The sequence below is a fragment of the Dipodomys spectabilis genome, unplaced genomic scaffold, assembly GCF_019054845.1.
Source record: "Dipodomys spectabilis isolate Male_0828 unplaced genomic scaffold, ASM1905484v1 ptg000297l, whole genome shotgun sequence".
Taxonomy (NCBI): Eukaryota; Metazoa; Chordata; class Mammalia; order Rodentia; family Heteromyidae; genus Dipodomys; species Dipodomys spectabilis.
Window position 1 is genome coordinate 7,404,116 of NW_024870974.1, and position 24,145 is coordinate 7,428,260.

General features: G+C 36.8%; 1 protein-coding gene across 4 annotated transcripts in view; it reads left to right on the forward strand.

Moving 5' to 3' along the window:
* Dnajb14 (DnaJ heat shock protein family (Hsp40) member B14) overlaps nt 1–24,145 on the forward strand; it is a 52,218-nt gene that overhangs the window by 11,104 nt on the left and 16,969 nt on the right. For 2 of the 4 annotated variants that reach the window (XR_006151091.1, XM_042701788.1), the window contains exons 2-7: nt 3,199–3,370; nt 10,153–10,298; nt 18,380–18,565; nt 20,705–20,799; nt 21,512–21,621; nt 22,282–22,454. Coding sequence is in view for 3 of the 4 variants with exons in the window: in XM_042701788.1 (XP_042557722.1) it covers nt 3,199–3,370; nt 10,153–10,298; nt 18,380–18,565; nt 20,705–20,799; nt 21,512–21,621; nt 22,282–22,454 (882 nt within the window). In the remaining variant the exon portion in view is untranslated. Of the gene's footprint in view, nt 1–3,198; nt 3,371–10,152; nt 10,299–18,379; nt 18,566–20,704; nt 20,800–21,511; nt 21,622–22,281; nt 22,459–24,145 lie in introns of all 4 variants that reach the window. The other 2 variants (XM_042701789.1, XM_042701790.1) reach the window with 2 other exon arrangements.

The window sequence follows — 24,145 nt, forward strand, 5'->3', positions numbered from 1 at the left end:
GTTGAGTACCAGCCAGGAGCAAGAAAGCTGAGCTCTAAGAGCTTCAGGTTCTGAGTTTGAGTACTAGTACCACCAGAAAAAAAAAAAAGAGAAAGAAAACCATACTCAGTCCTCATGCTACGTTTCTACCCAGTTAAACTCTCTAATCTGTCTGCTGCTCTTAAAAATAGCTAATCTACTTTCTGCTTGTGTAGATTTACCCATTCTGTACCTTCCTATACCTCTTCCTCCTTCTTCCTCTCTACCCCTTTCCTTTCTCTTCCTTGTGCTGAGGGTCAAACTCAAGCTCTTTAACAGAGTAGGTAAACTAACATCCCAGCTTATATGTGAGTGTCATATAATTGAAATCATATACTATGCAGACTTTTATGACTTCTTTCATTAAACGTATTTTCACAGATGTCAATACTTGATTTTTTATCTCCAAATAATATTCTATTGTCTGTCAAGTTCATTTTCTACTCATCTGTTCATCTGTTGCTAAATGTTTATTTTTTCTTGTTATTCTGAGTATTATTGCTATAAATATGACCCAAGTTTTTGTTTGTTTGTTTGTTTTTGTTTTGTCAGTCGTGGGGCTTGAACGCTGGGCTTGGGCGCTGTCCCTGAGCTCTTCAGCTCAAGGCAAGTCCTTTACCACCACAGCACCACTTCTGGTTTTTCTAGGTTTATTGGAGATAAGAGTCTCATGGACTTTGCTGCCCGGGCTGGGTTTCAACCATGATCCTCAGATCTCAGCCACCTGAGTAGCTAGGATTACAGGCATGAGCCACTGGTGCCCGGCTTGACCCAGTTTTTGTAATAAATGTGTTTCCATTCTTATGGATTTCTACCTAGTAATAAGATTATTGACTTATATGGCAATGATAGCTTTTTAATCATTTAAAGAACCTTCCATGCATTTTTCACCATTTTATTTTCTGCAGGTAGCATATCAGTATACCAATTTCTCTTCATCCTTGTTAATACTTGCCATTGTTCATCATTTTATTATAGCCATACTGCTAGATGTGCTGTGTTCTCTCTTTGATTTTCATTTCTATAATGGCTAATGATGTTGAGCAACAAAGTTGTGTTTCTTACCAGTCCTTTGTTTATCTCCTTTGGAAAAATGTCCTGGTTCTTTTCCCATTTAAAAGACAATAATGGCTTATGCCTGAAATCCTATTCAAGAGGCTGAGATGTGAGGGTAGATGTTTGGAGCCAGCCTAGGCAGACAAATCGGAGAGAAACTCATCTCCAGTTAACAGCAACAAACGGCAAGTGGAAGTATGGCTCCAGTGGTAGAGTGCCAACCTGGAGTAGAAAAGGCTAATAAGCAAGAGTACTGTGCTTCAGGCCCCGTACTAGCACACATACACAAAAGTTTACCTGGAGAATTAAAGACTGGGTTTTACTGTGCTGCCCAGGCTGGCCTTGAATTCATGGGTTCAGGTGATCCCCTTTGTCTCAGCCTCCTCAGTGAGGAATTGGTACTACAGGAGCTCACCTCTGAGCTCAGCTCTTTGTCCTTGTTTTTAAATGGCATTTTTGTCTGTCTGAAATATTGAAGTGTAAGGATTTTTTAAAAAATGTGTTCCAAATAGGTTTCTTTTTATCAGACACATGATTTGCAAATATTTCTCCCATTCTGTGGATTGTCTTCTCTCTATTCACAATAGCTGTTAAAACCAAACGTATGAGGTGTGGCTCAGTTGTGAGAGCACTGGCCAATGAGTGAAAGTATCAGGTCCCAAGTTTGAGTTCAGGTCTCAGATCAGAAAAAGAGAGAGAGAGTGAGAGAGATAAAGAGAGAGAGAGAGAGAGAGAAATATATCAAATCAAAAATAGTTTAGATGAGGTTCACTTAAAAAACACCTTTTAATTTCTTTGTCATGTATACAAATATTTGTAGAATATTTGGTTCAAACCTCAGTCATGAAGGGTTACTCTCATATTTTCTTCTTAGAGTTTTGTAATTTTAGTGCTTTTTTTTTTAACCTTGTCAGTTCATGTTAACTACTCAGTCTAGTAACTAGGATGGCAGATATACACCACCACATCAACTTTAATTGGTTGAAATGAGGACTTCCTAACTTTTGGCCTTGGCTGGCTGCAATGGTAACCATCTAGTCTCTGCTTCCCAAGTAGTTGGGTGGGAGCCTTATATCTAGCTAGTTTAGTTTTTAATATGGCAAGTTTCAAGCTTATACAAAGGAAAGAAAGTTGATTGATGAGTCCCTATAACACTGATACATTTTTTTACTGAAATGAATATAGGCCCAATCTTATTTCATATTTCCCTCTACCCCCACCCTGATGCTGTTCTCCCCAGATTATTTTAAAGCACATCTTAGACATAATCATTACTAATACCTTCAGTGTTTAGATTTGTTCCTACATTTAACCACAGTATTTGGTGCTCATTCATATTTGCATGCCAGCCCATCTGGAAACATTTTTCCTTCTGTCTGAAATGTAACATTATTCTCAGTATTCTCTGAGTGAGGCAAGTCTTTTGTTTCTGTTTTTTGAGGTACTGGGGTTTGAACTCAGGGCCTTGTGTTTGCTGCGTAGTACTCTTTCACTTGAGCCAGACCTCTACCACTCTAATGAAAGTCTTTTAGTGATGAATTTTTCTCCTGTTTTCATTTGTTTGAAATGTTTTTATCTTGAGCACTTTTTGGAAAAGTAATGTACAACTCAAGTTGACAGGGTTTTTTTGGTAATTATTTTAAAGATGGTATTCCAGTAGTTTTTGGTTCCTCTTGCTGCTGTTAAGAAATAAACAGGAAGTGTAACTGGTCTGTGGATAATCTTATCACTGGATTTTAAGGGTTTTTTGTTTTTTGTTTTGCTGCTGTTTTGTTTTTTGGTGGTAGTCCTAGGGTTTGAACTCAGAGGCTCATACCCCTAGCATGCCCCTGGCCCTCACTAATTCTCTCATGTAAATGTGTCTCTCTTAAAAAGTTGCCGGTTTCACTATATGACAAAAGTACAATTGTAAAGAACTGGTAGTTTCAGTTAATAACTTCTAAGTTTCTAAACGTCTTACTGCTGAGTGGCAATCAGTGTTGTATAAACAGCTGATTACCGAAGGTCATTTACAGAGGTCCTATGGCAAACCTTTTTGAAGGACACAACTGTATAACTTCCTCTCACAATCTCATGTATGTTCCTGGATGTAAACAAGCACAGTATACTTTTATCTTTGTGCAGCACTGTTGGAAATAATCATGAAAAATGGAAGCACTGCTGGAAGCAGCCCTCATTGCCGAAAACCAGCAGGTAGTGGTGATCAGAGCAAGCCTAACTGCACCAAGGACAGCACGTCGAGCAGTGGTGAGAGCGGAAAAGGCTACACCAAAGACCAAGTGGATGGAGTGCTCAGGTAGGCACCAGTGTGACTCATGTCTCCATGGAGGCTGATAGCCATAGAATTAATAGGACAGACATGGAGGGATTAACTATGGGTGTTTCTTGGCTTCATATGGGTAAAAAAAAATCAGCCTGCAAAGTATTTTAACTGTATGGAAAGTTCCATTTTTTAAAAAATGAACTATAAATCACAGAAGTTCTTTGAAATACATTTTCAAGAGAAAAAGTATTTGAACTTTTGGCACAATAGATTGTTTACACCATCGTATTGAAAAGGAGATGAGTAATTGTATTGTCTTCTACATGGATGAAAGTGGGAAAATTCATGAAAGGAAAACTGAGGATAATTGGAACAGTATTTTTAATTTCCTACTCAAAGTAAGAAAGGATATCCTATTTCTATTCTTTTTCTATCCGCCTTTATAGATGTGCAACTGTCATATTGCCCTCCTTTTTTGAATGTTTCCCTCTTATTATTCTCTCTGCTTCAGGCTATTTTAGTCTTACATCATGACACACTTCTACTGAAAGCAGAAGATTGGATAGAGTTGAAAAATTATGAACTGGGTTTTAGAGTTCTGGCCGTACTCATAAATAAAAACAGTTTTCTGGAAGTAAAATGAACCTCTTGAGTAGGAAACATTGGAAAACAGACTATTTTGTTTTTTCTACAGCTTAAGGACATTGTATTGATGATATACAGATGTTCTCCTAGGGAAACTAAAAATGGAGGATTCTGAGCAGTGATTAACCCAGTAGTACTGATAGGAGTGAACTAAACTGGATACTCAACTAGCTTAAGAGAGAGATGGTTAAAACTAATCAGACTGTCTTTCTCTTTTGCCCCTTTCCTGTTTCTCGTTTAATTTTATTTCTTTTCTTATCCCTTTTCCTCCACTGTTACTGTTTACATATTGGGGTTTTTTTTGTTTTTGTTTTTTTTGGGTCCGGTCGTGGGGCCTGAACTCTGGGCCTGGGCGCTGTCCCTCAGCTCTTCAGCTCAAGGCTAGCACTCTACCACTTGAGCCACAGCGCCACTTCCGGCTTTTTTCTTTTTGCTTATGTGGTGCTGAGGAATCAAACCCAGGGCCTCAGGCATGCAAGGCAAGCGCTCTACCACTGAGCCACCTTCCCAGCCCACTGTTTACATATTGTAATTGTACTTCAAATGTATGTGGAGGTGCCAGTTTTAAAACTGAGTATCAATTTATTTGCATTTTGGCTTTTTTTCTTTATGTTTAATTGCAAATGTTAATTTTAACACTATCTGAACATGATCATAATAAAAATAAAAAGATTTCATTTTCTCCTGTTAGTGAAACACTTTGAAAGTATAAATAAAACCACTAATCATTTTCACTATCATAGTACTGTTTCAGATGAGACTGAATACATGAGAACAAGCAAGAAATTTTTCTTTGGATTTCTTTCAGAAAAGCTAAAGCAAGCATGGTACCAAAATACAACTGGGAACCTCATCTGAAACAAATTGCATTTTCTAATAAGCATTCTCAGTGGATGAGCCAAATAAAATTAATTGTATTATTATATAACTGTTTTTCTAAAAAGACTAGAATCAACCATGTTTTGAAAGTTTTGGAGAATAATGTTTTGTTTTGTTTTTTAAAACCTAGGGTTATTTTACTAAACCCTTATTTTCTTCATTTTGTCCATCCTATTCCTGGGTATAGACAGAGAGAGGAATAACCCAAAAGTGTGGTAGAAATATGCAAGGGAGAACAGTATTATCTCTTCATTTTAGCATTTATTGCCCAGAAGACCTGACCTTAGGCAGGGGGACATTTTGAGAAAGGAAGATGAAAAAATAAGTGGGTATAAATACACTTTGTGTATTACTACAGTTGAACAGATGGAGATATAAAACATTGGGAGGGCTTCTGTCTGCTGGCTGGAGACAGAGTTGTTTTCTTGGAATTAGAAGAGATGAAAGCATGAGGAGAGTAGTGAAAGTATGGAACTTTGCAGAAGAGAGGAGGAAGGGGAATGGAAAGATTTCCAGTTTAGCCTTAAGGGCCCAGCCCTATTTGAGACCCTGAATCCATTATGGATAAAGAATTACTTTAATAGTATATCTGTAGTAAAGATTCTCTAAGTCAATAGTTATATTGCATTTTAAAGTTTTATATATGTGTGTATCTATGTATATACATACATGTATATATATATATATATATATTTCTTCTGGGACCAATTATGATTGGAATGTAACTCAAAATCTTTAAGCCACTAGCTTCTATATAAGAGGTGCCCAGTTGAATCACGCCTACTTATTCATGATTCATGGAGCAGATTAGCAGCCAAGATGTACATGTAGCATGCTTTTGTTTTTTGTTTTACCTATACACAAGGGACTTCTCTCAAGAAAGCATGTTATCTTGTTGGTTAGCATGATTATGCAAACAAGTTGCCCAGTGACAATTTGGCTCAACAGGGAGAAGCCATGCAATAATACCACACCCATTGCATAAGTAAGAACTTGCTTACAGTAAGATTAAAGAAAAATTGTGCAACTTAGCAAACTAACATTCTGTGAAACTGAGTTGAAATATAGTAAAATACTTTATTTGAAGATAGTTTTAATATATCACTGGAAAATACCAGTGATTAAATAATAAGAGCACATGAAATCACTAACTAGGTTATTATATTTATCATCAAGGATATTACTGTAAAATTTTTAATCTGAACTTATGGGGATTTGAATTATGATTTGATTTAAGTTCTAGCTCTAACATAAAAAGAAGAGAAATCATTGTGCTAAAGTCATAAGAGAAATAATCCTTTGTCTCATAAATTTCTAAGTGTTAAACACCTGTTAAGTCTGATGATGTCTGTTTAAATAATCAGCTGTTGCGCATGGGATAAAAAGCAAATTGAAAGAGACTTCTCTCCTGAATACTATGCCTTCATGCATGTAAAAGAAGACAAGAAGTGTGGACCTGACCTAGCTTATTCATTATTGAGTTCCAGACAGGTGTTTCTGGTCTTGTACAACATTTTTCTTAGTGATTGGTCATGGGTTCCACCTGCTACTCCCCCTACCTCATTTCGTTTTATTGTTCTGGACCAAGGTTGAGGGACTGTATCTGTTGATGGCCTTCTTCTGGCAGAGCTCCCGAGCACTGCAGGCAGGGTATCCTGTGGCAGAGGACAAGAAGCACACACATAAGTGAATTATCCCTTCAAAACAGCTTTCTTTAAAAAATTACTTGGAAAGGCTGAAGGTTTGACTCTTACAGAAAAAAAAGTAGACTTTGAAAAGTGACAAATGCATATATCACCAGTGAAAAGGAGCCCGATGCATGACAGTATAGAGTAGATGTATGTCTCGTTCAGGTATGACATATTAGGCAAATGGCTTCTCATTTGGAGCCTTACTTGAAATATATCATCTTAGCCTAACCACTGCTGGTGATGATTTTATGTCTCTACTAACTTCTCAAGAACTTTTCCTCGAATATGTCATGAAAAGTTGGAGCAGAGATAATAGGGCAGAACTGAATGCAGCTAGGAATCAGCGCAGTATTTGTTTTTCTTGTGTACTCTTTATTCTCTCTGTGGCAGCTCTTAGCTTTATCACCCAAACTAGAGCATTGAGAACTCCACATGGTCTTCCCTCTGCTATTTAGCAACCCTTCCCTTACCTAGCATTTTCCATTGCCTGACCTTTTGTGTTGAGGAGATATCAATTAAAAAAAAATTTTAGAAGTGCGGTATGGAATATCATTGAATATTGTACACATTCAGATCAAACAATGGCTTAAGGAGTGTTTATCACTGCTTTTTCTTTTCTCTATTTAAGAAATGTCTTCAGTGTTTGTGGCATTGTTCTTCGTTTCTTTGTCTTCTAGTATATTTTGTTTCTCCTCTATTCCAAGTGACTCTTGGTGCCAAGTACATTTTTTTCACTATGACACTTATCACCTTAGATCTGAACATGTCCTTTTAGAACCTCACCATTTTTGCTGTCAAATTGAAACAGTTATCCATCCATTCCTGCTGCCCATCAGCCTGCCCATCTGTCTGTTTACCTATGGTGAACAAGATGTAACATCTACCTCAGACAGACTTTAATCCAAGGAGAAATCAGACCAAAAACAAAAGCCAAAAAGCCAGCAAAGCCCTCTGAACTCAAAGCATATAAGGAGTGTACCAAACCTAGGGATTTGGATACCTGGGGAAAAGAAGAGTTAAGCTGAGTTCTGAAAAGGGTGTAGAAACTAGCTAAGCAAGACAAGAGGCAGAAAAGGAGCTTCTGGGCATCGATTTGCAAGCATTTAGGGAACAGTGCCTGTGTAAAGTGCTGATTGTAAGAAGGAAATGGGAAGGAAAGGAGAGAGGTCACTGAAGTATGGCACATGCCTTTTCTCCTATGTTCTGGTTCTGAGACAACAAGATTTTCAAATCAAACAGATCTGAATTTCCATGAGGCTTCTCTGATGACTCTGTTTCAAATACTAGCTTTACTCTTCCATTCTCCATTTCCCCTTCGTCACTTGATTTTTCTCCAAATATTATTCACCATGTGATGTCTTTGCATTTAACGTATATGTTGATTGTTTGTCCCCCTCTCAAGTGTAAATTTAGTGTGATTAATGTTTTTCTTTTTACTGCTTTATTCATCATGATAACATCTGAAATTTGCACCCAGCACTGTTTAGGTGGTCAGTATGTCTTACTGAAGAAATAAGTCCTGATTCCCGTTTGTTACTTGATTTTATGGTAGGCGCAATTTATGCAACCATTCTAAGCCTTTTGTTTTCTCACTGGTTAATTAGGTATAATAATACCTATCCAATAAGGAACAAATGAAGTATTTTGTGTAAAAAAAGGTAACATAATTCTTTAGAGTCTTTTATGTGAAATCCTTGTAGCCAAATGTGGTTTGGAATTTAGAATTCTTCCTCTTCATTTAGAATAAAATTAAACATTATATAGTATCTAGCAGGGTATGGGGCAGCAGTCTATAGCATTTTGGCAGCAGAACATAAAAATATTCACACAAATATGATAAAAGTTCTGTAGTAGTTTTTTATCCTTTCAAGTAAGTCTTAGCCTCTAAAAAGGTTTAGAATAACTAATTTTTCAGAGCTTTATGGGTATTGAATATGGACATGGGATTCTGGGCCTATACCTAATACAGATGATTTAGGAATTCTCTAAGTAACTTCCCATGCCCTCCCCTCCTTTCTTCCTTTATGTCACATACTTTATTAATATACCTAGCAGAATGAGTCTCTAAAGATGGAAATTCTGTTTGTTTGCTGATACAGCTCATAGGTCTAGCTCACTGGGGCATTTTGGTGGTCAGTAAGTACTATTGAATAAAGGAAATGTTTCTGTTTTTAAGCAAAATTGACTCATGTTAATTTTAAATATCTAAAGTAGGAAAAATCCAATATTCTTGTATTACTAATAATAGAGGATATGACAGTTTTGTTGATGTGATTATAAGAAAATGGCTGTATACATCTATAATTTTGTAGAAAGCCTCATTTTTTTCACCCTGTCTATAAAGCACACAATGAATGCTTTCACTGTAAAGGGAGAGGTAAGACTCATGCACCCTCAAGATATTTACTGTGAACTTGTATGTGCTAAGTACCGTGGTGATTAATAGGTTTAGGGTTTTTTATTTTTAATCCATCTTGTCTCTACTATGCCCCTACTCCCCCTTTCCATTGTCCCAGATTAAGTCCACGTGATGCATGCACTCCGCTACTTAGCTGCTCTTCTGCCTGTATGTCATCCTTTATATAATGCTAAATTAATCAGGTTGTGTGAGAATGTACATATTGTTCTGTATTCCATTCAGAGTATTTCTTTTCCCATAAAATATTACACCTTAAATCAGTTTCATATTTAAGGTATAAACTGTGTAATCTTTAGGAGTATGCACATCAGAATGGAAATTGTATATAACAATTTTTGAGTTCCATGTTATATTTTATTCATAAAGGATTCATGGCCTTTTTCATATAGTGACTCAGGTATGCTAATAAGAATTCTCTCATTCGCATAATGATGCTTAATGGTCAAACCATAGAGTACTATAGTTGATTTCTAGACACTAGCCTGTTACTTTTGTACTTGTTTAAATAAACACTACACAATTGAAAAAATTATTAGAAAGTAATAGATATACATTTTTAGCCATGACATTAGTTTTGAAGAGTTTGGGGATTTGTTTTATTTACTTCCGTACTATACGGTTCTTTTTCTTTTGTGCTCGGTCTAGAGCTTGACCTTAGGGGCCTGTGTGCAGTTCCTTAGCTTAAGGCTATCACTCTACAACTTGAGCCATAGCTCCACTTGTGGCTTTTTGGTGGTAAGTGGAGAAAAGAGTCTCGTGGACTTTACTGCTGGGATTGACTTTGAACGGTAATACTCAGATCTCAGCCTCCTGAATAGCTAGGATCACAGGCATGAGGCACCAGTGCCTGGCTTTATATAATTGTTCTTACACTCCTGTTTTACTTATAGTGAATGTACAATCTTAATCTGCAATTATTATAAGCCTTATTTCTCTGTGGTTGTGATAATTGAACTAAGGACATTTTCATAGCTTATTCCTCTTAGACTGGGAAGCGGTAGAAGCAATCGTCTATGGCCAAAAGAGAGAATAAAGCAATTAAGCCTTAGAGGAATAAGCCATCATTAGATATAATGCACAAATAGTTCTTTGTACTATTTTAATAAGTTAAAAATTAGAGACATTATTTGACCTTCTTCCTCGGAATTTACATTATAACACACTTGCTTGCTTTTTCACAGCATAAACAAATGTAAAAACTACTATGAAGTACTTGGAGTTACAAAAGATGCTGGTGATGAAGATTTGAAAAGAGCTTATAGAAAGCTTGCTTTGAAGTTTCATCCAGATAAAAACCATGCACCTGGAGCAACAGATGCTTTTAAAAGTAAAGTAAACTTTTTAAACAACTCCTTTTTTTTTTTTTTTTTTTTTAAAGAATTTTCCTTACAGTGTTTCAGAATAGTGAATTCTGGTTTTGGACTGATGCATTTAGAAAATAGCAAGGGTCTGAAAAATCAATTAAGTTAGAATTTAAATTTTAATTCTAAAACCCAGAGCCAAGCAAATGCAATTTGGTTGCACAACAGCAACAGGCCTGTTTGACATAGTCTTAAGCAGCCCAGCAGGTAGGTGCTGGCTTGCATGTGCCTGTTTTAGCACATTTCCCTGTGGTTGAGGTCAACTGAAAGTAGTATGCACTTTTTATGAGATTGCTTCTGTTTTGTTTTCAGTACTGTGGTTTAAACTCAGTGCCTTGTACTTGCTAGGCAGACATCTTATTACTTTTTTTTTTTTTTGGGTCCAGTCGTGGGGCCTGAACTCTGGGCTTGGGCGCTGTCCCTCAGCTCTTCAGCTCAAGGCTAGCGCTCTACCACTTGAGCCACAGCGCCACTTCCGGCTTTTTTCTTTTTGCTTATGTGGTGCTGAGGAATCGAACCCAAGGCCTCATGCATGCAAGGCAAGCGCTCTACCACTGAGCCACCTTCCCAGCCCGACATCTTATTACTTGAGCCACAGTTTTCTTATATTTCTATTAAACCTGGAGAGTGCTTACATTCTTTATATGTGTTTTTAGCTACCATGGTTTTCTCTTAAATAGTTTCTCTTGCTTATATTTATTTTCTTTCTTCATGATCTTCAACGTGGTTTTTTTTTTTTTTGCCGATTTAATAAATTAAGTTCAGACACCTGATTGTATAATTTCATATTTCATTACAATTTATTTGTAGCAGTTAACTTGGAATTCATACTAAAATACTTGAATTTGTGATCATCTTGTAAGTTTGACATTCATAGAAGCCAGTATGCAATGTTTTTAATGTTAGGGTTTTAGAATAAGAGGAAAGAGATGCTCATTTTTAAAATGTTTCAAAAAGATATAAAAGACTCAATTGGGTCTTCCTTAAAATATTCAAATTATTTACAAAACAATTTAAAATTTTTATTGTTATTATTAAGGTGTTGTACAGAGGGCCTACCATTTCATAAGTCAGGTAATGAGTACATTTGTGGGGTTTTTTGGGACAATGTCACCCCTTCCTTTACTTTCCCCCTCCCACCCTGCCCCTAAAGTTACATAGGTCATTTTCCACCCAGTGTAGACTAAATAGCACGATGCATTTGTTCACCCTTCCTCCATCCCTCCCTTCCTGCGCTCCTTTCACACCCTCACAAGAAGAAAACAACAAAGCAAAAAATAAAATCACCACCACTATAATACCAACAACAATAACAACAACAGAAAAAACATGTTTTCATTTCCTGGAGTTTGTTTCAATAAATAGTATTTTAAATGTTTAGAGAAGTTATGTCTTTGTGTTCCTCCCCTAAGGGTATCCTCCTTTAGCCTGGTTGTTTATGTGTGAATGCCTAGAGTCCTGTATAGGTAGTTTTATTTTTGCAGGAAGTTGCCAAGGAAAATACATTAGGGAATCACTACTATATTCCAATAAAGGCCTTGCTGAAACTGTGCAGCTGAAAGTGAAACACCACTTAGCAGAGCCTCCTCAGTTTACGTTGAAAGTGATACGTTGAGAGTGTAGGAAAAGCTACTGAAGTCCAAAAATGTCAGCTCACAAATCACATTTCTCTCAGTTTGTTGCATGAAGAAGGTATCCAGAAAACAAGGTTATTATTTTTTGTTATTTAAATCTGTACCTTTTCTGTTATTAACAAAGGTAATATAGACAATACTTAAGTAAATTTCCAATGCAATTGTACACAAGTTGGAAAGTGATAAAATGTTCTAGTAGAATAGGTGTTTAATTTGTTTCATTGTTGGTGCATAGTTTCTATGAAGAATTTTTTATCCCCCCTCATGAAGAATTTTACATTTTATTTAAACTTTAGTAAATGCAACATGTTTTTCATCTGTGCAGCCAGAGAAAAACTAGAAAAGTAACATTTTCAACAGCTATTTTATTGGCATACATTCCCCTCAAAGGTAAAAGTTTCATGTTATAAATGAAGAACATTTAGTTTTTTGGTGTCTTAAAAATACTTTAAAATATTTGGCAGTGGGTTATTTTCATGTTTATATCTGCGAGGTGCTTTCAATGTGAATTTTTCATTAATGTTACAATGTTACATTGCTGGATTGAAAGCATGTAGCTAGCATTGGTCTGGGACTAACACTAGATGTTAGTATTTCTTATTTCTATTTTGTATTTTGAAGAGGAGCACAGCCCCACAAGCTCACTAGACACTTTATGTGATTTTACAAAGATGGTTGTATTTTAAGTACAGTCATTTAGAGTTTAATGCTCTGCTTTGTAAATAAGAGACAACACTTATCAACATGTTTGGTGGTTATTTATCTCTAGAGGAGCAGCTCATATTATTTAATACACAAGAGGTTATCTATAAGTCAGAATGCTAATTTATTAGTTCCAAAGAGGATCAGAATTGGGAACTATGAGCCACATTTCACCGGGGAGAAACTAGGTAGTAAAACCTGAGTTGTAGGCCAAGAATAGTTGTACACACCTTGATATCTCAGTGATTGGGGAGGCTGAAGCCAGAGGATTTCAAGTTTGAGACTGTCTCAAAAAGAAACAAAAGAATCTAAGCTGTAACTCATTGCCCCAGTGAACAGATATAATCAGGAAATATTACAAGCTGGTGTCATTAGGACAAAAATGACAAGCTTTATTCCTTCAACATGTAAGATTTTTTTCATGTTTTCTGAATCATCCTTTTTTGTTGTTGTTGTTGTTGTTGTTGGTCATGGGGCTTGAACTCTGGGCCTGGACGCTGTCCCTCAGCTCTTCAGCTCAAGGCTAGCGCTCTACCACTTGAGCCACTTCTGGGCTTTTGTGGTTTTGTTTTTGTTTTTATTTTTGTTTTTTTAAACTCTTGGTTATCCTTGACTCTCTTATTTTTATTTTATTCTTTTGGTTGGTTCTGGGTCTGAACTCTGGACCTGGATGGACACTGTCCCTCAGCTCTTCAGCTCAGTGCCCCCAAGGGCATGGCCCTAATGCCCTACTTCCAGTTAAGCCACACCTCCTACCCTCGACTGCCTCCCAATAATGCTGTCCTTTTATGGACCCATCAAGGGACTAATCCAATAATTAGAACAGAACCCTCCTGATCTAAAGATCTCTGCAAATGCCCTCAAAAACATACTAGAAAATAGGCCTTACTAGTCTTGTTAGGCATTTTTTCAGACACATTTACAGTTGAGATTAACCATCAGGGTGGTGTTCAAAGTGGCAAGGTAGAGTGTTAGAACGTTGAGTACCATCCAGAGGTAACAAAGGCATATCTTCTTGGTGTCAGCGGAGTACAGACAGCAGTAATGACATCCCTTCTCCTAGCCGCGGAGACCTGAGTGAAGTCTTGCCTGGCGGTAGTAAGGATTCCCAGGCTCATCCCTGCTTGGGATTCATCAACCAAAGGAGTTAAGGGGTGTCAGTGTCTCTCTCAACAAGGATATAGAATTAAATATGACCTTCAGATCTAGTAAACATTTATGGAACACTAACAATAACAGTAAATTACAAATTCAGGTGCTTATAGAATATACACAAAGGTAAACCATCCCCAGGTCATAATTTAAAATGGTGCAATCATATGAATGTTTTCTTTGACTACAACGAAATAAAGTAAAAGTAAAAATGAATGGGTGCCAGGGGCTCACGCCTATAAAACTAGCTGCTTGGAGGAGGAGGATGCTGGGATTGTAGTTGGAAGCCAGCCCAGGCAAGAAAGTCAATGAGACTTTTATCTCCAATTAAGCACCAAAAAAGCCAAAAGTAGAGCTGTGGCTCAAGTGCTAGAACACTCGCTTTGAGCAACAAAGCTCAAGGACAGTGCCTAGGTCCTGAGTTCAAGCCACAAGACTGACACAAGCACATACACACAAATCAAACAACAGAAAAACCATAGGAAGATCTATGGGTCAAAGAGGATGTAGCAAAAAGCCAAAGCCAAAACCAACTTTAAAATTTGTGTGGAACTGGGGCTGGAGAAGTAGATCAAGCAAGCAAGCCTCAGCTCAAACCCTGGTCTTGGCAAAAAGAAAAAATACATGGAACTGAATAAAAGTGAAAATATATCCAAATGTGAGAGGACCAACTAGAGTATTACTGAAGGGAAACTTACAACTCTACTTTAATAGAGAAGAGAAACAGCTTCAAATCAGTTTTCTTTTTCTTTTCTTTTTTTTTTTTTGGGGGGGGGGGGGCCGGTCGTGGGGCTTGAGCTCTGGGCCTGGGCGCTGTCCCTCAGCTCTTCAGCTCAAGGCTAGCACTCTACCCCTTGAGCCACAGCGCCACTTGCGGCTTTTTTTTTTTCTGCTTACGTAGTACTGAGGAATCGAACCCAAGGCCTCATGCATGCAAGGCAAGCGCTCTACCACTGAGCCACCTTCCCAGCCCCTCAAATCAGTTTTCTATGCTTCTACTTCACATATAGAGAAAAAGAAAAGCAAACCGTCACAAGAAAAAGAAAGAGTTCAGGCCTATGACCAACAAAAAGAAAAAGCAAGAGAGCCAGTAAAATTGGAAATAAAATAATAGTAGTAAGCACCAGTGTCTCGAAAACTAGTTTTTTTTAAAAAAGATTAGTAAGATTGGCAGCTGACAAAGAAAAAAAAAGCTAGAGTGACCATTACCAGAGAGACTGAGAATACTGTGAACAGTTCCACATAAAAATGAACATTTCTAGGCTACATATGGTGGATCAATTCTAAAACAAAAAAGAAAAATCACAAATGGGCCTCTCTGAAATAAATACTTGAATATTGTATAGAACTGCTTAGTAAATTAATATAATTATGAAACCCCAAGTAGAAATTTCCAGGCTCAGATGAATTTACTGTGCGATTTTCTACCAACACTCCTTTTTTTTTTTGTTGACGCAGGGTCTCGCTGTGTAGCCAAAGCTGGTCTCAAACCCACAGTCAACCTACCTCAGCCTCCTAAATCCTGGATTAAGGTCATGAACCACCATGTCTGGCTTTTACCAAACTTTTAGAGAACTAAAAGCATTTCTTCATACATTGTGCCCAGACTGAGCTGTTCTTTCATTCTATTTGGAACGATTCATTTTCTTTAAGGCAGGGACCCTGGTGAGAGTGGAGACTGATGGTATTTATTTTCTCCACAATGTTTAGGAGTCCATCTGGTGTTTTTTTCTTTGAGATAGTAACTCAACACATTTCCCAGGTTAGTCTGGCCCTGAACTTGGGCCTACTGCTTCCACAGTAGCCTCCTTACTTCTCGGATTACAGGTGCCAACCACCCGGTCTGGTTTCATTTGGGTTTTGAGTAGACAGTCCTCGGTTTTCCTGTCTCAGTTAGCTGTTTCATAGTATTTATTCATAAAAATTCTATTCATCAGGTCCCAAGTCCAAAAGTAATAACAATACATGGGTTTCCAGAGTATCTTCAGGAGACAATTCAAAACAGCTGTAATGCTTTACATATAAAAGCAGGAACTACCTTATTCCCATACTGATGTTTCTAATAATCATTTCATAGATACAGCTGATATCTTATACTAGATTGCAAACCTCTTGCAATAAATACAGGTTATTTAAAAATGCTTTTGGCTCCCCTGTGGTGGCTGCCATAGGTACTGTTCAAGCAAATAGATGCTCATTAGGTAGTTGTTTTTAGATGACTGCATATTACATTGAAATTAATTTTACACAGACATTGTAGGGGAACTTTTTTTCATGTCACAGTAACTTGAAACTAGAATTCAAAGAGCTTTCAGGTATTCCATGAACCTTGTTTTATGAAATGTTAGTAAATGATTCATCTACCAGGGGATGCCTCAAATGGCTTTTCATATTGTGTGTGTGTGTGTGTGTGTGTGTGTGTGTGTGTAGTTGGTAATGGAACCCAATGGCTAGGGGAGTTTTATGTTTATAATGTTACTTTTGTGTAAAACCTGAGCTAGAGATCAAAATGATATACTTACTCAAAATGATACACTTATCAAGGTATTAACATATACCTAAAAATGAAGCATAGCAATCCACCTCTGCTAACACTGAGTGTCCAGTAGTAATATAAGTTTTAGGATTTAATGTTAATATACTATTGTCTGGTTTTTTCCTACCAGCCCCTCCTCCTCCCCCCTTTTTCCTTTTTGGGGGACTGTCATGGGGTCTGGGCGCTGTCCACTCAAGGCTAGTGGTCTGCCATTTTGAGCCACAGTGCTATTTCTGGCTCTCTGGAGATAAGAGTTTTATGGCCTTTCCTGCCCCAGCTGGATTTGAACCCCTATCCTCAGATCTCAGCCTCCTGAGTAGTTAGTATTATATATGTAAGCCATCAGCACCCGGCTGGCCACTCTTTTTCATTCAGACAAGTTCTCACTGTATAGCCACAGCTGATCTCAAACCTGCACAAGTTCAGGGCTAGTGTAGCCTGGACAACACATCAAGACAGTGTCTCTAAGAAAAAGACTCCAGACGCAATGCCGGACTCCTAGACATTGCAGAGAAAATACCAATACTGTGTCCACTCTCATCAAATTGAATGCCTTAAGGAAAATGAATCATTTCCAAATGGAATGAAATACCAGCTCACTCTAGGCGGGGAAAAAACGGTTTCTGCTGTAGGTTTTGTGGAGTAATGGGAGTGTACATGACCTACTGAGAAGCATTTGACTTCAACAATACTTACTTAGCCCGTTGAGCCCTTCGGGTCCTCATCTGTACAGTGGGAGTAGTAATGAATAATGTAATAAAGGATTTAATGCAGAAACAGTAACTACTTAGTAAGAGGGAAATACTGTTGTTATTGGTTTGAACAATCACCTCACCTGCCCTGGGGTTTTTTTGTTTTGTTTTACTTTGTTTTTTTTTGATAGTTTTTCACTTGGTAGCCCAGGCAGCCAGCTTTGAATTTATAATCCTTCTTAGCCTCCCAAGTGCTGGGATTATAGGCATGCTTGGCTTGAGATTTGAACAGAAAGAAGGAAGTAGGGTTTTAGAGGGTGGAGCACAATTTTAATAAAAGATAGTTGAGACTTGCTGGGCTAGTATAAGAAGTTATGTTGAGGACTGGGGACAGAGCTCAAGAGGTAGAGCACCGGCCTCGGTACAGTGGTGAGGCCCAGAGTTTAGTTCCTAGTACTGAAGAAACACAAAACAAACACAAAAGACTCTAAAGTATACAGTGGCCAATAATAAAATAAAACCAATACAGTTACATGAGTAACTGTAACATGAGTTACATTTCCTATCCAGCCTTGTTACCTCCTTCTTTGTTTATCCCCTACCATCCCTCCCCCCACCCCACCCCAAGTTGTAAAGTTCATTTTCAACATAGTGTCTTGTAGGTCTCATGTTTACAATAGGTCAACCTGTATCCTTGTTTCAGCATTTTGTTATTTCCCTTCCCCTCCCCAAATTAGAAAAATATATATACAAGATGCAGGGTACCCACATCAAATACAGTGAAAACAGGTTATACTGGGAAAGAACATACAAAGAAACAAAAAGAAAAATCACATAGTACATTTTAAATACATTAAAAGAAAACAATAGCAAGAAAGGAAAAAACAGTTATGTCCCTATCTTGGGGTTCATTTCACTTAATATTTTTAAAATTATTTTGAAAGGGCCGGTGTCCAGTACTTGAAAAGATAGGTATAATTTTTTTTTCCTTTTAGATGTTGTAAGGACAGTTATATCATGGTGTGGTGCACATGTGTAAATTCAGTGCCTTTGTTTGAGACAGTACAGTTGCAAGTTGAAGGCACTACTGGTCTATAAAGTGAAATGCAGACCAGCCTGGACTCTCAAGACTCAAAAAAATCTAGAAAAAACAAGGAATATTGATAATGTAAATGATTGAAAAAAGTACTTATTTTTAAAAGAAATCACTATTGTATCATAATTTTCTTGATTGGTTTCAAGTTTTTTTTTAAGTAATACTGGCTTATCTGGAATAACTTCTTATAAGATAAAAATTTTGGCTTGCCAATTTTCATTCATTGTTTTTTCAGAGATTGGAAATGCCTATGCTGTTCTAAGTAATCCAGAAAAACGAAAACAGTATGACCTCACAGGCAATGAGGAACAAGCCTGTAATCACCAAAACAATGGCAGATTTAATTTCCACAGAGGTTGTGAAGCTGATATCACTCCAGAAGACTTATTCAATATATTTTTTGGTGGTGGATTTCCTTCAGGTACTTTAATGCTAATTATGAATACTGTGTTTTGTGATGTCAGAGTTTTATAGCCTCCTGTTAGCTGTTTAGAGACTACCTACTTTCCCTCCTTCATTTTTTTTCACCATGTTAGGGTCCTGTGATGATGTTCTGTAATGATAAGAGAAAAAAGTTAGGGTTATTACTTACAGTCTGACTTTTCCTAGAACATAGTTTCATTAAAAACTGGAGTCCAGATATTTGTTTTTTTTTTTTTTTTGGTCGGTTGTGGGGCTTGAAGTTTGGGCTTGGGCACTGTCCCTCAGCTCTTCAGCTCAAGGCGAGCGCTCTACCGCTTGAGCCACAGCGCCACTTCTGGTTTTCTAGTGGTTTTTATTGGAGATAAGAGTCTCACAGAGTTTTCTGCCCAGGCTGGCTTTGAACCAGGATCCTCAGATCTCAGCCTCCTGAGTAGCTAGGATTACAGGTGTGAGCCACCAGTGCCTGGCTGATATTTGGTATTTTTGTCTAAAAGCTGAACAATTTACTTCCAACACAAATGACTCCCAGTAAATGTAAGCAACATTCACTATTACTTATGTTGGTTCTTATTAGTGGAATTTCCACTATTTCACTTTGATAGTCTAGTCAAGGATTTCTGTCTTAACAACAACCCAAAAACTATATAGGAATCAGATAAATTACCATTTCAATTTCTGTAAGACACTGCTACTGGAAATCCAGAAGCATCTTGATCTACAATATCCATTTGATCATTGTTCTTTGGAGATCTCTGTAAATATTTGATTAATAGCATTCTAGACAACTAATTTATTAGATGGATCTGGAGGTCCTCATCGGTACTCTCATTGAAATGGTAATTCATCTGATTCCTATATAGTTTTTGGGTTGTTGTTAAGACAGAAATCCTTGACTAGACTATCAAAGTGAAATAGTGGAAATTCCACTAATAAGAACCAACATAAGTAATATTGAATGCTGCTTACATTTACTGGGAGTCATTTGTGTTGGAAGTAAATTGTCTTTGAGAGTAAGGAAGTTAAAATGATAGTCCTGGCTTGTTAACAGTATTAACTTAAAGTGCTGAGTTAAACATTCAAGATGAGGAGAATCTTTATGAATATGACTTTACCTGCTGGTACTCACTGACTATTGTTAAGAAAGGATATAATCATCGATGGGATATTTTTACCAAAGATCCTTGAAGGAAAAATAGATACACACACACACACACACACACACACACACACACACACACACACACACACGAAAATACAACCTTCATTTTGACATATATGAATACATAACTTTCACAGAAAAGTAATCAAAACTAGTAATTTTGGCTGAAACTGTTTTAAGAACAATGAGAAGTCTTTGAGGCAATAGTGAACTTTTCTGTAGCTTATTTGCAGTTTTTTGCTAGTTATAACAGTTTATTTTGCCAGTAATAACCTTCTCTGATTCATCACTTTTGAAAACAACTTGAATGTCCATCTATGATACTTTAGACAGTTTTTTAAAACATGAATTAAACTGCTATCTCTTGATTTCTAGCAATGTTTGTGATTCATTTAAAGGCAAAATCAAACTTTCAGAGCAGTGATCTGATCCAAAGATTGTTATAAAAGAAAAAGAAAACAAAAAAAAAAAAATACTATTTGTCATCCTAACTACTCAGGAAGCTGAGATCTAATGATGTTGGTTCACAGCCAGCCTGGGTAGGAAAGTCCATAAGACTCTTACCTCCAATTAGCCACCAGAAAAAGCTGGAAGAATTGCTGTGACTCCAGTGGTAGAGCACTAGCATTGAGCCAAAGGACCTAAGGGATAGTGCCCAGGCCCTGAGTTCATGTCCCAGTACCAGAAAACAAAAACAAAAAAAAATCAAAACTACCAAAAAAGTCTTCATACATGTAAATATTGCTGAAGAATTCCTTCCCTGACTTTCATAAAAAATAAACTTTTGCCACCCCTTTAAAGAATGTAAAGTCTGGGAAGAATCATTCCCAATTTCCATTTACTCATCAATCATAGGAGGAGGCAGTAAATTGCTAAAAATAAACATCTATTATTTTCAGTCATCTTTAAGAAGAGAAAATACATTGTTCTGATTAGAATTATGACACCTCTAATTTAACCTTGCTTCTAATTTTCTAGGTAGTGTGCATTCATTTTCAAATGGCCGTGCTGGTTATAGCCATCAACATCAACATCGACACAGTGGACATGAAAGAGAAGAAGAAAGAGCAGATGTATGTTTGTCATAAGTTTAGAAATTATGAAATGGCCATTTTCTGCTTGAGGAAAGCAATTTGGGTTGTGTAAAAATAGGGAAAGTTGTTTAGGAAATGCGCTTTCTCTTACCAGAGATTCAGAAGAGACTAGAAAATCCCCTGGGGCTACTATATGTCCGGGTCAGGATAAGGGTGTTTGGGTAGTATGATAGCTTCAGGTTTGTTATTCTATGATTCTAGTGAAGATCCACTGAGCTATACATGCTATGAAGGTTCCTTCTTTTTTAGTCCTAAAGGATATGGAATTATACAGGAAAATTTAAATTAGAAGCAACTTTTGTTCTAGTGCAGTAGTATCTTAAGTGCCAATAGTAATTGAATTACATGAGGTGGAAAGGGAAAAGGTGCTAGACTAGAAATTAAAAACCTGGGTCCTTGCATTTCCATCTTCCACCCTCAGATCCCAGATAAAAGTAGTTTTGTGATCTGCAGTGTGTTGGTAGTTTATGTCTGTGTGAGAGAGAGACAAGGACTTACTCCTTTGTAAAGTGAGGTTGAATTATATCTGTATTTCAAACATTGGAAAGGAATCACTGTAAAATCAGACTTGAAAGCAGTGAAGATGATGATTGAAATGATGATCTCAAATGTCCATTTTTGCCTATAAAAACTATTGGGTTGTTGACAGCCTACATATAGATTATAATTTGTTGTTTGATTTTTTTAATAGGGAGGTTTTTCTGTGTTTATCCAGCTGATGCCCATTATTGTATTGATCCTGGTGTCATTATTAAGCCAACTGATGGTCTCTAATCCTCCTTATTCCTTATACCCCAGATCGTAAGTAGCTAAGTGAAATTTTACAAAAATTAATTCTTGTTCTTTCTTATTTAACTTCTGTTAAAAGGTTTCATGTTCTAAATTTTTATGTGTACATTTAGTACAAATATAATAAATTTAAATTTTCAGATTTATGTTTTTAGTTTACATTTGTTACACTATGAATGACAGAAGTACTGTATTAAACTTGCATTTAATATGTTGTTATGTGTTGACAAGATATAAAAGAAAAATAACTTTGAAACAAAAAGAAGAATAATTGATGTTACATAGATTTGTGTTACTAAGTGGGAAATACTAAGGTCAGGACAAAACAAAGTTAATTCAGCATTTCTTCTAGACAACTTGAATGTTACACAATGTATTTTAGGGTAACATCATATTGACAATGACTTTATAGTCACTAAAAACAGGCTTAGTCTACAGTGAAAGTAAGTTATTTCTTCCAAATAAGACTTTGTTAACTAAAAATTGAGAGAACTTAGTAAGAACGTAGTATTTTCAAAGTGTGGTCTCATGAAATTATGGTTTTAAGCAATTTGAGAGAATATAAATATCATTAGTATTATCTTTTAAATAATTTTTGTTACCTCAGTTTGTAGTAGCATGTTAGAATATCCACTTTAATTTTTAAAAAATGGTCTTGTATCTCTTTTGCAGTGGATCAGGGCAAACAATTAAAATGCAGACTGAAAACCTGGGTGTTGTTTATTATGTCAACAAGGACTTTAAAAATGAATATAAAGGAATGTTACTACAAAAGGTAGAAAAAAGTGTAGAAGAAGATTATGTGACTAATATTCGAAATAATTGCTGGAAAGAAAGACAACAAAGTAAGTCTGTCAAATATTTAACATCTTTTAAACATTTTTAGTCTTTGGGATTGATTACTCTAAAATTCCCTTGTCAAAAAATGGCTCTGGCATTACCTAGTACATAATTGGAGCTTAGTACACAAAATTGTTACAGCCAAGCCCTTAAATCAGAGGGCTCCTCATCTACTCAACCATGGAGATAAACACTTGCCAACCAAAAATATTCAAGGGGAAAAATTATGTCTGTTGGCAGGCTTTTTTTTTAACCATTCTGGTTTTTTAAAACAAAAGGAGTAATTTGAAATAAACTGATAGAAGATAAGATTAGGAATTGGAGATTTACATTTCAATTTAGGTCCTGTTATTCAGGGTGAGCTTTGTTTTATTAACTCTTAGGATTTTTGGAGTGTTTTTGGTGGCGGTGGTTTTTGGTTTTGGTTTTGGGTTTTCTGCCATTCACAGGGCTTGAACTCAGGACCTGGGTACTGTCCCTGGCTTTTATTTCTTTTCTTTTTCTCAAGGCTAGTACTCTACCACTTGAGTCACAGCTCTACTTCTGGGCTTGTGTATGTGTGTGTGGGGGGGGGGAGTAATGGGAAGCTCTGAATTAGAGATGTCTTATGGATGACTTTCCTACCCAAGCTGGCTTTGAACAGCGATCCTCAGATCTCAGTCTCCTGAGTAAGCTAGGATTACAGGCATGAGTCACCAGTGTTAACTCTTAGGTTTTGAGAAGTGTATTATTTTACAAGTGTATTATTTATAAGTAATTTTATAAGTATATTATTTGTAAGTAAAATGTAAAGAGTATTATTAATTGAATTGCTAGTCCTAACTCAGCTGGTTTAATTGTTACAAATAGAATATTACATTTTATTTACTGTTTATTTATTTACTGTTGGTCGAGGGGCTTGAACTCTGGGCTTGAGTGCTGTTCCTGGGCTCTTCAGCTCAAGACAAGTGCTCTACCACTTGAGCTACAGCGCCACTTCCAGTTTTCTAGTGGTTTATTGGAGATAAGAGTCTCATGGACCCTCATGCCCGTGCTGGCTTTGAACCGTGATCCTCAGATCTCAGCCTCCTGAGTAGCTAGGATTACAGGCGTGAGCCACCAATGCCTGGTTCAAGAATATTACATTTTTTACCTGAGTATATATTAAATGTGGTCTCACTGATATATGTAGACCAGGTGGTCTCTATTTTGGCCACTGTCTTCTATAAAGCAGTTGATTCTCCCCCCCACACACACACCCCTTTTTGATTATATTGTCTCTAAGTACCCCTACTTTTTTTTTTGAAGTAAATTTCAAAATTACTTTTGACAAGCAAGTAAGCAGTGAAATGGCTGAGAGGAAGGAACCAAGGCTGTTTCATTTGTGGTTCTTGTATTTGTCATTAGTAACTGTCCGTCCTCACACTGGAGCACAGAAACACTTGCTTGTTCAATGAATGTCATTATTGTGGTTATACAAGCATTTTCCTGTTCCTTCAGTACCACTGTGTATATTTTTTATATATAAAATCAGAGCAAGATTTTAAACTTTATGCCTAACTTTGGGAATTATGTGATACTTAACAAAAGATTAAGCAAAACCAACCACTACCTGCCTTGAATGACATGTTTTCAGGATGAGGCTTCAGAGCCGTGCTTTTTAACCCATTGTGTTCAAGACTAGGCAGGATTCTAAATCCTTATTTCTTTTTTGTTG